General features: G+C 43.1%; 1 protein-coding gene across 5 annotated transcripts in view; it reads left to right on the plus strand.

Moving 5' to 3' along the window:
• Positions 1–15,393, plus strand: part of KLHL18 (kelch like family member 18) — a 78,162-nt gene that overhangs the window by 52,250 nt on the left and 10,519 nt on the right. For 3 of the 5 annotated variants that reach the window (XM_037849751.1, XM_037849735.1, XM_037849743.1), the window contains 6 exons: positions 3,811–3,941; positions 5,904–6,044; positions 8,866–9,064; positions 11,450–11,610; positions 13,064–13,200; positions 14,710–14,947. In XM_037849751.1, coding sequence (XP_037705679.1) covers positions 3,811–3,941; positions 5,904–6,044; positions 8,866–9,064; positions 11,450–11,610; positions 13,064–13,200; positions 14,710–14,947 — 1,007 coding nt within the window. The remainder of the gene's footprint in view (positions 1–3,810; positions 3,942–5,903; positions 6,045–8,865; positions 9,065–11,449; positions 11,611–13,063; positions 13,201–14,709; positions 14,948–15,393) is intronic. The other 2 variants (XM_037849725.1, XM_037849761.1) reach the window with 2 other exon arrangements.

Here is a 15,393-nt window from a genome sequence, read left to right on the forward strand (position 1 = left end):
GATAATCAAAAGCTGAGGGATTTCATCACCAGTAGATCAGTCCAATGAGAAATGCTAAAGGGAATTGAGCAGGCTGAAAGGAAGAGACACTAAACAATTGACTGAAACCACATGAAGAAATAAAGATTTCCAGCAAAGATCACATGGTAAATATAAATACCAATACTACTGTATATTTGATTTGTAACTCCACTATTTACTTCCTACAGGATCTAAAATACATACACTATAATGATAAATCAGTGGTTTTGGACTCAATGTAAAATATGTAATTTTTGACAGGAACTACATAAAGGTGGGGGAACGGAGGAGTATAGGAACATAGTTTACAGTGTCCTATTGAAGTTAAGTTGGTATCAAAGAAAAACAAGATTGTTATAGATTTAAGAGGTTAAATTTAAGCCCCATGGTAAAGACAAAGAAAGTATCAGAGAATATGACCATAGAGAGGAAAAGTAGAGTATAGGTTACAAGAATTGGGGGAAGGGGCAATGAGGAGTTAAGAAATGAGTGTAGAGTTTCTGTTTGGGGTGAAGGGAAATTTCTAGTAATGGATAGTGGGAAGATGATAGCATTGCAACATTCTATATGTGATTAATCCCACTAATGGAATGTAAGGGAGGGGTTGGATTGGGAAGATTTAGGCTATATATATGTTTCCACAATTTAAAAAAAAAAAAAAAAAAGACAGTCTAAATAGATGACAATTGAATGCCAAGGATGATCCTGGCTGGGATCTGAGGATGGAGGACAGGAGGCTCAAAGGGACACAGTTGGGACATTAAAAAAAGGGGGGGGGGGGGATATAGAATGTAAGCTTTGTATCAATGTTGAATTTCTTGCACTTCTTAGCTGCACTTAATGGGATTGCATAAAAGAATGTTCTTGTTCATGGGAATTGTAGATGTGAATTATGTTGTTTGTTCAAGGATGTGTGCAGCTTGCTCTCATATGTTCAGAAGACAGCAATAGATGATGGATGATAGGGAGGGAGGAAGGGAGGGAAAGAAAGAAAGAAATGGTGATGTGACAGGATGTTAAAGTTGGTGGATCGGGGTATCGGGAGAGGGGGTCGGGCTACGCTGGAGTTCTGTGTATGGGTTTTGTATTGTTTTTGCAACTGTTCCTGTAAGTTTGAATTTATTTCAAAATAAAATTTTTTTTAAAAAGTGAATTCATATTACCATTACATAGTATTACTATTAGAACATAAATTAGTTATATAGTATCAAGAGCTGGGCTTTCTTTTGCGCCTTAGTGGCTTGCTCTGCAACTTTACAGTAGAAGAGGGTAAGAAATGTACTCATGCTGCTATGTCAACCAAGAGGACATCAGGCACCTTATGGGTGGGGGGAGGGTGTACAGTAAACCCCTTTTGCCTGCTCTTGTAAACTTACTACTGGTTATTTATCAAAATTTTTGAAATAAAAAAAAAAAGAAATCAATCCTCACATTTATGGCCAACCGATTTTTGACAAGGCAGCAAAGACTATTCAATTGGGAAAGAATCGTCTCTTTAACAAATGGTGCTGGGAAAACTGGATCTCCACTTGCAAAAAAAAAAAAGGAAGGAAGACCCTTACCTCAAACCAGATACACACATCAACTCAAAATGGATCGAAAACCTAAATGTAAGAGCGAAAACTATCACACTCCTAGAAGAAAACGTGGGGAAGCATCTTTAGGACCTTATATTAGGCAGTGGTTTCTTAGGCTTCACACCCAAAACACAAGCAACAAAATAAAAAAAATAGATAAATGGAACCACATCAAAATAAAAAAAACTTTTGTTCTTCAACAGACTTTATCATGAAAGTAAAAAGACAGCCTACACAATGGAAGAAAATATTTGGAAACTGCATTTCTGATAAAGGATTAATATCCAGTATATATAAAGAAATCATTCAACTCAGTAAAAAGACACAAAAAAAGGGCAAAAGACTTGAACAGAAGGTAGGCAAATGGCCAGAAAGCACATGAAAAGATACTCAACATCATTAGCCATCAGGGAAATGCAAATCAAAACCACAGTGAGATATCATTTCACACCCATTAGAATGACTGCTATTAAAAACAAATGGAAAATTAAAAGTGTTGTAGAGGTTGTGGAGAAATAGGGACACTTATTCATTGTCAGTGGGAATGTAAAAGGGTGTAGCCACTGTGGAAGACTGTTTGGCAGATCCTCAGAAAGCTAAGCATAGAATTATCATATGACCTGGCAATCCCACTACTAGGTATATACCTAGTATACCCAAAAGAATTGAAAGCAAAAAGAATTATATTGGTAACATAACAGTTACCTTTTCTTGCCTAATAAATTACCTCCAAACTTAGTGGCTTAAAATAGTAAACATTTATAATCTCATAGTTTCTGAGAGTCAGGAATTTACAAGCAGATTAGCTGGGTGGTTCTGACTCAAAGTCTCTTACGAGGTTGTGGTCCAGCTACCAGCTACCAGTCAGGACTGCAGTTATCTGAAGTATGCCACTCAGGTGGCTCTAGGAGGAGGACTCAGTTCCTTGTCACATGGACTATAATACAGTGTCTGGCTTCCCCCAGAGTGAGTGAAAATAATTTTCCAGGAGAGGAAAATAAGAGGAAGTCATGGTGCCATTCATAATTGGCCTTGGAAGTGAATACCTTCACTTCTGTATTCTATTGGATGCACAGACCAACCCTGATGCTTTGTGGGAGGGGACTCACAGGTGTGAAAAATGGGAGGCAGGGATCTAACAGAATCTGAATCCAATAAGGATCCTTGGTGTTTGGAAGTTCATGTGTGTGTGTGATCTTGAAGGACTGTTTTCAGATAATAAACCCGAAGTTCAGTGAAAAACGGGACATAATGAAAAAACCTGAGCTAGAATCCTTGAGTAAATAGGACAGGAAGAGACAAGTATCAGGTGGGGAAATGCACTGCCATTTTGCTAGTATGGAACTTGGGAAAGGGGGGGAATGACAGCTCTTTCTAAAGAATGAAAAGTTTTTAAGTGAAAATGTTTTTGTAGTTTGGAGCTATAGATGGGAACATCCTTTTGGCAGATAGTTGAAAAACACTTCATAGAACATGTCAGGCTAAGGGTGTGATGGTAAGGATATGATACATATTGGAGATAAAATCTGCCTGTGTCGCTGCAAGAGCCAGGGACAGAGCTCCAGCCAGTGCACGACACCAGTTACTCCTGTTGCTGCTTGTGTGATTTTCCGCAGAGGAGTTCTGCACCCCTTGTTACCTACCACAGCCTGCTTTATGCCCAAGGGCCCCCAGCATTTGACCCCACCCCACAGTGCCTACTCAATGCTTGGTCCCCATGCGCGACCCCTATTTGAGTCTGGGCCTGGTTTCTGCTCATTTCTTCCTGACACTAAGTTATGGACTCTTGAGGAACATGCTTTTAGGAGCCCCAGAGTTCTTGGGCATTTTTTTTTGTGCGTGTAGTCCGTCTGCTTTCTAATAAAACTGGGATTGGAATATATTGTTAACAGAATCAGATATTTGAGTAGGTGGGGGACTTGGGAGTTGCAGTGTAGACTGTCATAGATATAAAAACCTTTGCTTGAAGCTTTCAGACTTACATTTTAATACATTCTGATATCTCATTAAACTGTATTATTTACATTCTTCTGTAACTGAGTATGTTGAATTTGAAATAATTCAGGGTTGCCATGACAAGCCTTGGCTCTCATGCAATGGGTTGCCTTCATTGCCATTAAGGTGGACAGAGAGTTAAACTGTGGAAGGGACAGGTCAGGTTTTTGTATTTGCATTCCTCACCATCTGACTTTGTATTTTACTTTGCCCACAGATTGGGGACCACAAATTCAGTGCTCACCGGATCGTCTTAGCAGCCTCGATCCCATACTTCCACGCCATGTTTACCAATGACATGATGGAGTGCAAGCAGGATGAGATTGTAATGCAAGGAATGGACCCAAGGTATTAAATCCCTCTACCAGGTATCACAGGCTACAGCTTTAGCCTTGTGCTTGGTGCCATTTAATGGCCTGCAGTAGGGCACAGTATATAGCACTGTGCCATACCCAGAGTAAGCAATTAGTAAATAGGGTTTTGGTTTTATCAAGACAGGGTTAAAATGAAGGGAATTTTGATGCTGTTTTTACTCTACTATTAGAGTAACACTTGTAATAGGAGCTACAGTCTGAGATATTTTTTAAACTGGGTGCTGAGTATGAAGGTGGTGGTATATTTTTCTCTGCACTGTTCTGTGTTAGCCATTTCAGCTGGCAAAATAGTTCACAAGTGTCTTCATTTGCTACCCTTCTTGTCAGTCTAGAAAAGTGTTGTCCATTAGAATTTTCTGTGATGATGAAAATATTTGCACAGTCCAAAATGGTAGCCACTAGCTGCATGTGGCTGTTGAGCACTTGAAATGTGACTGTTGGGACTGAAAAAATTTTTAATTTTCTGTAATTTAATTTTAAACAGCTCCATGTGACTAGTGGCTCCTCTGTTGGACAATGCAGGTCTAGAAGGTAGTAGATGTTATGTTTGTTTGATGGATGAAAAAATGGAAGTCCAGGTAGGTCAAGTCCAAGGTTATCCTGTTAGTCAGCAAACTGTCCTTTGTTGCTTAATTCATTGCTTAATCTCACAGTGGTGAAAACTAAGGAGAAAAGAGCTAGGAGACTGTGGTACCCTTTGGATGCTTGAAGGTGATCTACCCCACGATGTGGAGAAAGGAATTTATATATTTACTGCAAGACTTGTAAAGAAAGACACAGAAGTAAGCCTCCAAGAGCAGTTGTTTTAAGGGCCTTCCTCTTCTCTGGATGTCTGTATCTGAAAGAGCCAGGCTGATGACCATGCACAGTTCAGGTGCTTCATTTAACAGAGATTGGCTGGGCACTTATAGGTTTACTCAGTACCTAGAGCAAAACAGAAAGCACCTCTTCTCACTGTGCTGACATTCTAGTGGTGGGGATCTAACAATAGACAAATATGTGCTTGGTATGACTGGGAGTTAAGTGATGTGAGGAAAGTAAAGCAGAGTAATGGCAAGGCAAGCAAATGATGCCAGGGGTCTGTGCTATTTCAGGGTGATCAGGGAAGACCTTTCTGATGAGGCAGCATTTGAACCAAGACCTTAACTGAAGGGAAGGAGGGGGGAAGCCATCCGGCGTAGAGCCCTCTGAACAGAGGGAGTCCAGTGCCAAGGCCTGAAATGAGAGTGTGTTCAACATGTTGGAATAGAGGGAGGGAGGGAGAGTAGAAGGTGATGAGGTTAGAGAGATGGAGGGGGGCCAGCCCACATACAGCCTTATAGAAGGGATTTGGGTTTTATTCTGAATTTGAATTGGGAGCCAGAAAAAATGTTAGAAATCTCATTCTGGAAATTTATCCCAGGGAAATAATAATCCAGAAACATTATTTATATGGCACTAAGATGGTAATAGCTCTTATATCTACCAATAAAAGAAATAAATTATCGCACATATGCATGTTGAAATATTACATAGCAGCCACTAGAAATGATAAACACCAAAAACATTGTAGCAACACGGGAAAAGACATGATAAGTATTGTATGATTTTATCTGTACAGTTATGTATGAGGCAAACATGTTCTGAAAAAGAACCTAGAAAAACGACCGCCATTGACTTGTTAAGTGCTGAGATTTGAGGTGATTGCTTTTTTTTTTTTTAGAATGTTATGTAGTAAAATTGTATCGGTAATAAGAATAACTTAAGAAGTGAAATGAGTCCTTGGCTGTGATGAAGTGGTTGTTCCTTCAGGTAGAATTTCAAAAGCCATGGGCCAAATGCTTTTTAGAACAGGACTCATCTAATCTCTACTCAGTGATGTTAGCTCAGTTAGGGTCTCCTGTGGGCACAGACCCATCTCCTAGGAGTATTTCATGGCTTTTCCACTTTCCTCTAGTGCCCTAGAGGCTCTGATCAACTTTGCCTACAACGGCCACCTTGCCATCGACCAGCAAAATGTCCAGTCATTGCTCATGGGGGCGAGCTTCCTGCAGCTGCAAAGCATTAAAGACGCCTGCTGCACATTCCTCCGAGAACGGTGAGATGATGTGATGGGCCTGGCACATGGCAGAGAGCATGACCATTTTGTTTGTGTAATCCCCTGCCAAAGTTTGCCAAGTCCTTGGGACATGTAGAGTTGTATGAAGGGAATGAACCATACTCTGCAGAGAAGACATTTCCTGTAATCACTGTTAAGCAGTGCCCAGTTCTTCAGGCTGAACCTTTGTGGGACACAATTTAGCGTCGTCCTGCCTATTCTCTCCCTTGGCCTAGCATGTCCTCTTGTTCTTTCTTTCCAATCAGACCAGCCAGTAATTTCGTGGACTGTTCTCACAGATCTCATTTGTTGGGTGCTACCTAACTGTTCCATAGCCATCTTCATCTCTGTTTAGATCTTTTCCCCTTCCATGAATTTTTTGACCGTCCTTTTTACCTCAGCTCTTGAAGAGACAACCCAAATTTTACCTCCTATAATTCTGTATTCCTCTGAATACCCTGGAGCAATCATTGTAAAGCAGGAAAACTCTTTTTGGGTAAGACCTGTTGATTATATCCCCTATGTATTTCCCATACCTGGCAGTGGGTCTGGTAGGTCTTCCATTTGGTGACTGTGAGCAGATAAGGCTCTTCCTCTTCCCCAAGTGGCAGATCCCTTTGTCATAGGGTAAAGGCCCTTTAACCTCCAGGTCTAGGGGTGAGGGCTAGTTCTGGGCCACACACAGGCAGGGAGAAACAGAACAGCACCACTAGCCCTGCAGTCTCCCAGGCCCTGCCCCGACCTGAGCTTCCTCTCATCCCCAGATAAGACCAGCATTCCTCCACTCAGCTTTGCTGTGCTGAGCCTCATCTCTTGGAGATGACCTCCCCCACCCCTATGCCATTAGTCCCGCTCGGCAGTTGCTGTGTCCATATCCTGCCTGTCTGGTGCTCATGGTCATCACTGAGGACAAATCATAATGACCATAGTAAGGATGGCAGAAATTCAGAGGCGCACATCTGCTGGGTGCTGGGCAAGTGGTTCCATCATGAAGCAGGTGGTACTACTCCCGGTTTTTACAGACAGAAACTGTGTGGTGAGAGTGACGACCCAGAGCAGGCCATGTCCCTGCCTTAGGATGCCTTCTGAGATGGGCTAGAGAGATGTGTGTGGGGAGGTGTGCAGGCATGCACTGTCTTTCCTACTCATTTGTGAGCTGCTTAAGGACATAGACTGGACTCAGTTCATCTCTGTGTTCCCACAGAACCTAGAGAATGACCCTATTAAGTAGCTGCTCTGGAAATGATTAAATTGGCCATCCTCACACCTTCACCAAGAAGACAACAGGTCCACCTAGGGGCTGTTTAGGTCATCACTGTCAACACTGGATGCAGGCTCCTTTCAAGTACTGTCTCCTAAAAGATGCTTAGAAAGGTGATTTTTAGACCAGTGCAGTTTTTACATGAACCAATGACAATTCAGGAACTTTAGGTACTTAAACATAAATCCTGATGTTTTGGAATCTATCCTTGACATTTTTTTCATTCAGCTCTGCAAGAACCCTTCTGAGGCCTAACCCATACCTCATTCTTGCCTTAATTCCTTGTCACAGGCCCCAGAGGTTTGGCCTGCTTTCTGTTTTCTCTCTAGTCCCTACTGTCATTGCCTCTGTTCCTCCCTCATCCTTGTCACAGAATGTGATGGTTCTCCCAGCTCCACCCTCCTTCCCTATCTCCTTTTGAAGACAAGCATGAACCCTTCAGGATTGATTTTTAATGACTTGAGGAAAACCATTGTTAGGAACTGAAGTGGCAGTGGAAAAGACAAGGCATAGCATTGTATAGACATCAAAGTCCTTAGAACAATAGTTTCTGAGGCTGCTCTGCCTGTTAGATCTCTAGATCACTACTTTTTTTTTCCTGAGGCTGAAGTTTATTTTTGCTTGTGGCCCTTTCCCAAGCCTCCAGGTATATGGGCCTCCTTGTTTCAGGTGAACACTGGAGCTGTGTATTTCTCAAATCTCTTCTCTCAAACCCAGATCAGAACATCAAATGCATCAATGAACCAAACCATAAATAATTTATTTAATTCAAGTTGCTGCTACCTGCCTCTGATTAGTTAGATGACCTGGGAGGACTGAGTTCAATCTCAACACCACCATTTGCTTGTAGAGGGACTGTGAGAAAATTTCTTAGTTTCTCTGAGCCTCAGTTTTCACTCCATAAAATGAAGATATTGTAATTACTACTTTGTAGGGTTGCTAAGAAGATTCAGGAGAATATATATAAAAGGCTATCAAAGTACTTGATTCATTGATAGTGCTAAATAAATGATAGCTGCCCCCTGTTGTTTCTAGATGTCTGAATAATTAGGCCCATAGAGCCCCTTTCTGTTTAAAAAAAAAAAAAAGTATAGGGGTCCCTATGGTAGAAGAGTCATCTCTTCATGTAGTTAAACTCTCATTCTTCAAGTCTGGTGCTTTCCTGATGACTGGAGGTGAAGTAGTGCCCTAGACCCTCAACCAAGACCACCACAGCTGAATGAAAGCCAGGTTTTCCAGTAAGCATTCTCCCATTTTTCCCTCCTTCTGACACCTACTTCATAGGACTTCCCAGATTGCTCATTCCACCATCCACTCATAGAGCACTAGGCACAAGAGGCAGCAACCTTTGAGGAAAATCTCTCTTAATTTTACACCTGTAGACATTGTAGCCCAGAGAGGCACAGCTGATGTCACACAGGGAGTTTCTAACAAACCTGAGGAAAATGTTTGTTTTCATTCTATGGCTCTACCAAGAACTATGGTTCTTGGTGTGAATGACTGAAGAGAACATTTTTCTCCCTCTAAATTTTTCCTTGTCACCTTTTCTTATGCCAAAAGGCTTCATCCCAAAAATTGCCTCGGTGTGCGCCAGTTTGCTGAGACAATGATGTGTGCCGTGTTGTACGATGCAGCCAACAGCTTCATCCACCAGCACTTTGTGGAGGTATCAATGTCAGAAGAATTCCTGGCCCTGTCCTTGGAAGACGTGCTTGAGCTAGTGTCTCGGGATGAGCTGAATGTAAAATCAGAAGAGCAGGTATGTAGAGCACAGAAGCCGTTCTGTGCAGGTGGCAAATGGGATGCTGCTCTTTTTTTAATCTTTGTTTTCTATTAGTTCTTTTTACAAAGTTAAGATCATGATATGTATCAGCTCTCTCATGGGGTTTGGTTGATTATATGTATTTTTCATTAAAACTTTTAATATTTTAGTATCAAAAATAATATTCCATTGATTTTATCAATCCTCATTTCCTTATTCTTAGACATTTGGGTTATTTCTAATATTCACTACTAGAAATTATGCTGCTGTAAAACTGGAAATAGCAAGTACAGATAACTTTTTGAAAGATTCTTGTTCTGAAGAAGACCAGGGCATTGGGGCAGTCGCTGGAGGGGACTGTGAAGTCAAGAGGGTTTTTTTTTTTTTTAAGATGGGAGAAATGACAGCATATTTGACTGCAGGTAGGAATTTTCCCAAAGAGAGAGAAGAATTGGTAACGCAGGAGAAAAGGGGGGATAGTTGCTAGAACAATGTCCTAAAGTAAATGAGAAGAGATGCTATGTAGGGTCCACTGAGGTGTGTCTTTGATGGGAGCACAAGCCATTCACAGCCACCAGGGCAGGAGGGAGAGCTGTGTGCACACACCCATAAGCAAGGATGGAGGGAGGGCAAAGAGGGATATGCTGGTAGAAAGTATGGACATTCTCTTCTGATTGTTTTCTGTTATCTCAGCTGAGAGTGAGGATAAGGGAGGAGTGTTAGAAACTTGAAGAGAGCTAAAAAGATGTGAAATAGTCCTCTAGGAGAAAGAGAGAGTGAGTGGACAATACCAGGAAAATGGAGAGGTCTTGATAGGAAGCTGGGGCTGCTTGAGATTAGTGGTCACGAATTTAAAGTAAACTGGTCAGTTCTGGTGTGTGTTCTGTCAGCCACGTTCAACTCCACTGTACAAGGGCAGAGTAGGGAATGAGTTAAATTTATAGACATTATCAGGTACAGATTTTTTTTTCCCAAGCAAGTATAATTGAGGGAGATCACATCATGGCATGAGAATTGAGGTCACCTGCATAGTAACCCATGGACCTTAAGATAGATGAGAGAGAGGCAAGGAAATAGACAGGACCTAAGAATGATGTTCCAGAGGAGAGAGTGGGATCAAAAGCTAATTGGAGTCAGTTACTGAACTGGAAAGATTGGAGGTCGTATAGTTTAATGGAAGGGGTGAAGCTATTGGTAATGCAAGGTTTGGGTGGTCATAGGGACCTCTAAGGGCAAAGATCATCTTGGGTTGGTCAAGGAAAACATAAATGAGAATGTATGATGTTAGTTGCCAGAGAGGAACAAAGGCCATTTTTTTCTGTACAACAAAGGTGAGGTGTAAGTTGTCTTAAAAGGATAGCAAGTAAATGTGATTTGGGGCAAAGGTGGCAAGGGCTGGGCAGTGGAGGGTGTCGAATGTGAGGGTGAGAAGTTTGGACCTGGTCCTGCAGGCTCTGGGAGCATCACTGCTACAAGGCCTCTGCCTGTTTGGTCAGTTGAGAAGTCTGTTGAAGTCCAGGCAGAGCAGCTTAGATATTTGAAATCAAAAGTCCTGAAACGGTATCTGTGAAACTGTGTGGCTCAGCTGGAGGAGCCCCAGTCTCCAGGAGGCTAGCCGTTGAGATTTCAGTCCCAAATCAGCTAATTTCCTTAATGTCTGAAGAGACCACACCCCTGAATATTAGGGACCAATAAGAAAGTGGGCCCTGAGCTCAAACAGTGTGGGTGCTGTTTTAGAGGAGAGAACTTCATCCCAGCAGGGAAAAGTTCTGGCCCTAGCTCTTCTACTAATTAATATGACGTGAGGCAGCCCACATTTGTTAGAGTGATGCATTCTGTAAGGGCTGAAAAGTTTTAGGGAGAGATACCCCTGTGGTTGGAGCATTTAGGGAAGGCTTCTTGGGAAACATGGATCTTAAACCAGGCCTTAAAGAGAGGAGTAAGTTTCCATGAAGAGGAGGGTTTGGGAGGGCATTCTGGGTGAATGGGGGAAAGAGCCCAGTCTGGTGAGAGTAAAGGGTGGTGAAGGAAGTTTCAAGGGGGGTGGGGTACGGGAGCAGTGGGAAGGAAAATAAACAAGCATTTTGTTAAGATTCAGAAAGGGAAGGGACCCATTGATGGGTTTTTGTTAGGCTGTCACAGTGAAATCCAGGAAGTTGTTACAGTGACCTAGGCTTGAGTTTCAAGAGATCGGACCAAACTGGGTATCTGGGGAAGTGGAGAAAAAGTAGTGAATTCAGAAAACAAGTAGGAGGCAAGATTGAAGGGTCCAAGGAACTGCCTCATAGGAAGTGGGGGAAGTTTGAGATTGAGGGTTACAGGCGTGTGGCCTCTGGTTGGAAGGAGTTGCTGCCGTCAGCCAGTTCCACTCTGTCTTGGCAGGTCTTTGAAGCTGCATTGGCCTGGGTCCAATATGACCGGGAGCAGAGGGCATCCTGCCTGCCTGAGCTACTGGCCAATATCCGCCTGCCCCTCTGCCGGCCCCAGTTCCTGTCAGACCGAGTGCAGCAGGATGACCTGGTGCGTTGCTGCCACAAATGCAGGTGAGCAAAGATGGACCTGCACAATACGATGCTAAGGGTCTGGGCAGAAAAGAAAACTTGTCAGCTTAGGCTACTTCTGTTCCAGCTCAGTGGAGGACAGATTTGGAGTGGACATTCTAACTCATGGCACACTGTTCAGCCTGCCCTCTATCTAGAACCTGGGAGAAGAAGTGTGAAGAGCCCACATCTTGCACCTTGGGCAGGGAAATATGCCATGAAGGAGCATCAAGGCAGAAAGGGCTTTCCTCCCCTAAGTTTTCTGAGGATTTTCTAGTATCTCCATCCACTTAGCTATTTATGAACCTACAAGCATCTATATATTTTACCTGCCCTGATGTTATCTGTATCAGCAGCAGACTTGGTGGTACAAATGTGACATCCTGGGGCTCCTCTCCCTCTTCAGTAAATACTAGTCAGTGTCCTGGTCTCAGGTGGGTGTAGGGCTCTGCATCCACAGTGATAGGGAAGGGAAAGGATATGTTTACTAGCACGTGAAATTGTTACCCAAAGTAAATCAATGACAGCATAACAGAGGGTACCACCAAAGCAGTTCAGAAGATGGCAGTCTTATAGGAGGATTGCTGAAAAAGTAGCTCATCAGAGAAAACTGTTCATCCTCCTTCATTTTACTTGTCATATTCACAACAATGAAATACTTTTTTTCCTTCCCTGGCACGATTTTACACATATTTGGCTTTCTTCATTTTCCCAACCCTGGTTGGGAGCAGCTGGTACAGGAGAAAGTCAGTAACAGTGCAGACAGTGTGGTGTTTGTCAGGAAGGGGTGGAAGTGTGGCTGGAGGTAACTGAGACCCTCTGATGAGCAGCCTCAAGGAGGCCGTTGAACTTTATACTGTAGGGTATTGGGTAGCTTTTTAACATCCTTAAAAAGGAGCAACATGGTGAATCTGCATTTAGAAAGGCAGACAGCTCAGACTATAGTATGGAGGGCAGAATGGAGGAAGCAGGGCTGGAGGCAGGGAAATCAGTTAGAAACTGTTGGCTGCTGCTACCACAATCCAGGGGCGAGATGATTAACTAACTACAAGGCCGCAAGTTGTGAGCATAGTGCAGTCATAGGGGTGGAAAGGGAGGGCTGGGTCTAAGTGGAGACAGGATGCAGGCTGCTTGTCAGACCTCCCCAAGTCCAGCCATTTTAGCCACCACTCTATTTTTCTCACTCCTAGTTTGTGCCAGATAGAGACTAGACATTCTGATTCCACTAGTTAAGATGGGCTCTGCTTGTTTTGTCCCTCCAATTTTGAGCTTATCTCAGCAGCCATGTGTGGCTTTCCCAGAGCCTACCTGGGTTCTCTGAGACCAAACCTTCCAGAAGGTTTTTCCTCCCGTGTTCCTGCTACATTTGGAGAGTGGGGACCCAGACTTGGACAGTACAAATGTTGACCAAGTTGGGAGGATACCTTCTATCCCAACATCTTGCACCTCATTCCAGGGACCTGGTGGACGAAGCAAAGGACTATCACCTCATGCCGGAACGCCGGCCGCACCTGCCAGCTTTCAGAACTCGGCCCCGCTGCTGTACATCCATTGCGGGGCTTATCTACGCTGTGGGGGGCCTCAACTCAGCAGGTATCTTGCATCTCCCCTTTGCAAAGCCTTATCTTAGACTCCGTGGATGAAGAGGCACCAAACAACCTCACTTGACCTTTCTGGTTCCTTTGTTGGTGCTGTGACCACCTTCGCCCCTCTTAATTTTATGTAATTGTTCTGCAGTTAGAGAACTAACTCAGGATATCATTGCTAAAGGGGCCTTTAAAGATCCTTGAGACCCACCACCCTTACTTTACACATGGGGAAATTGAGACCCAAAAAACTTGCTGTGTGTTCACACAAGTTGATTTTGGCAGAGCAAGGACTGGAACTTGGCAGTCCTTGTTTCCTGAGCTAGCACACTTTCCCCAACATCACACTGGCTTACAGCAATTACTCAGCTCTAGACGGATACAGTATGAGACCCACTTCTACTACCAGGCTAGTCACATCCAGTCATGTGAATCTATGGGGTTAGATTGTGAGAATGAAGGAAGATTCTCCAAATACACAGGGTCTACCACTATGAATAATGCTTTTTGGTCTTCACTCCCACCTCCAGTGACACACACATGCTTTGTAAACCGTGTGGTATATTGACAGCTCTTGCATCACACAGTCAGGTTTTCAGGAAGGCTCTGTGAGGCCCTTTGCTCTCCTCCCTGCCCCAGGCACTATTATAGGGCAGTCAAGGTTCAGTAGAGAGGGTAGTGTGGACATCTGAATCTTTTCAGTACAATGGCTCAGGGAGTTGTCATCTCCAATGTCCTTCCAGGTTTTTATGGAGGTGGGGGAGTTGGGAGTCAGTCCTGGGCAGTTTTGTTTTTAATTGATGGTATATGGAGAGGATAATGTGGGGTAGTAGAATATTGGGCCAGGAGGAAAACGGGGTGGGTCCTAATTGCTGCTGGTTAACCTAGGAAGTAAAGTCCTCAACTTAAATAAACTATGAAGCATGACCAGTGCTTGTAAGTGCCCCAAAGTAGACTAAAACGAATGGGGAATTATTTCATTCAATCTCACAAAAACCCGATGAAAAAGGCAGGGTCGGAATTATTATTATTCCTTGCTATAACAATGACTATTTATTGAGTACCTAGTATATTCCAGAACTATGCCAGGTGCTTTATCTATTATGTAATTTAATCCTCACAGCAACTCTGTGAACAGATTAGAGATCAGAGGGTCAAGGACACAAAGCAAAGCAACTTGCCGAAGGTCACCCACTAGTAAATGAGAGTCTGCGTTGGAGCCTAGGCCCTTTCTTCCAGGCATGTCTCCTGCATTGGAGAAAGAGTGTATAGTCTTTGGCTCTAAGCAGACAGAGTACCTGATTATAACCAAAAACTGCTACTTCTTGAAAGTAAATGCCTCCTATTCCAATTCAAATTGGTTTTGAAGTTATCATGGCTAAAAATTCTTGCTGGGTCATGTTGGTTTGACTAATTTTGTGGGAAGAGCTGATAGAATCAAGTCAAATGTTCCTTATAATCAATGCCCAATAGCTATGATCTAAAAGTGTGGTCTCATTTGTTTTAATTTGAGTAGCAAATTTTTATGCAGGTGATTCTCTGAATGTGGTGGAAGTGTTTGACCCTATTGCCAATCACTGGGAAAAGTGCCATCCCATGACAACAGCTCGCAGCCGTGTTGGTGTGGCTGTGGTGAATGGACTTCTTTATGCCATCGGGGGATATGACGGCCAGCTGCGGCTGAGCACTGTGGAGGTTTACAACCCAGAGACGGACACGTGGACCAGAGTGGGGAGCATGAATAGCAAAAGAAGGTATTTTGGAAGCCATTTGTGCAGCCCAAACATTCTCCCTGAACATCTGGGAAGCGCCATATAGATGAGCAGGGGCACATAAGAAAGTCTGAGACAAGCTTTGGCCTGGGAATTTCCTGCAGCCAGGCCAGGCATTCTCAGTATCTCTGGGGAGCAAGCCCCTATCTACTTGACAGTAGAATATTTGCCTTGTCCTTTGAGGACTTGAGATGAGATATGAATGTGTGTACTACGTTGTTTTGTTAGTTGAGTGCCAGATAAGGATTGAAAATGTGTATTGTGGAAGATTCAAAGGAGGGGGAGAAACTGGACTGGAATGTCTGGAAGATTTTAGGGAAGAGAAGGGATTAAAATTGAAACCAGAAGAGTAAGAAGGCTTTAACTTCATTAGAAATAAAAGGAAATCCAAGGTGGGTTTTTTGGTTTTTTGTTTGTGTGTTTTTTTT

This window comes from Choloepus didactylus, chromosome 1 (genome assembly GCF_015220235.1).
Source record: "Choloepus didactylus isolate mChoDid1 chromosome 1, mChoDid1.pri, whole genome shotgun sequence".
NCBI classification, from domain to species: Eukaryota; Metazoa; Chordata; class Mammalia; order Pilosa; family Megalonychidae; genus Choloepus; species Choloepus didactylus.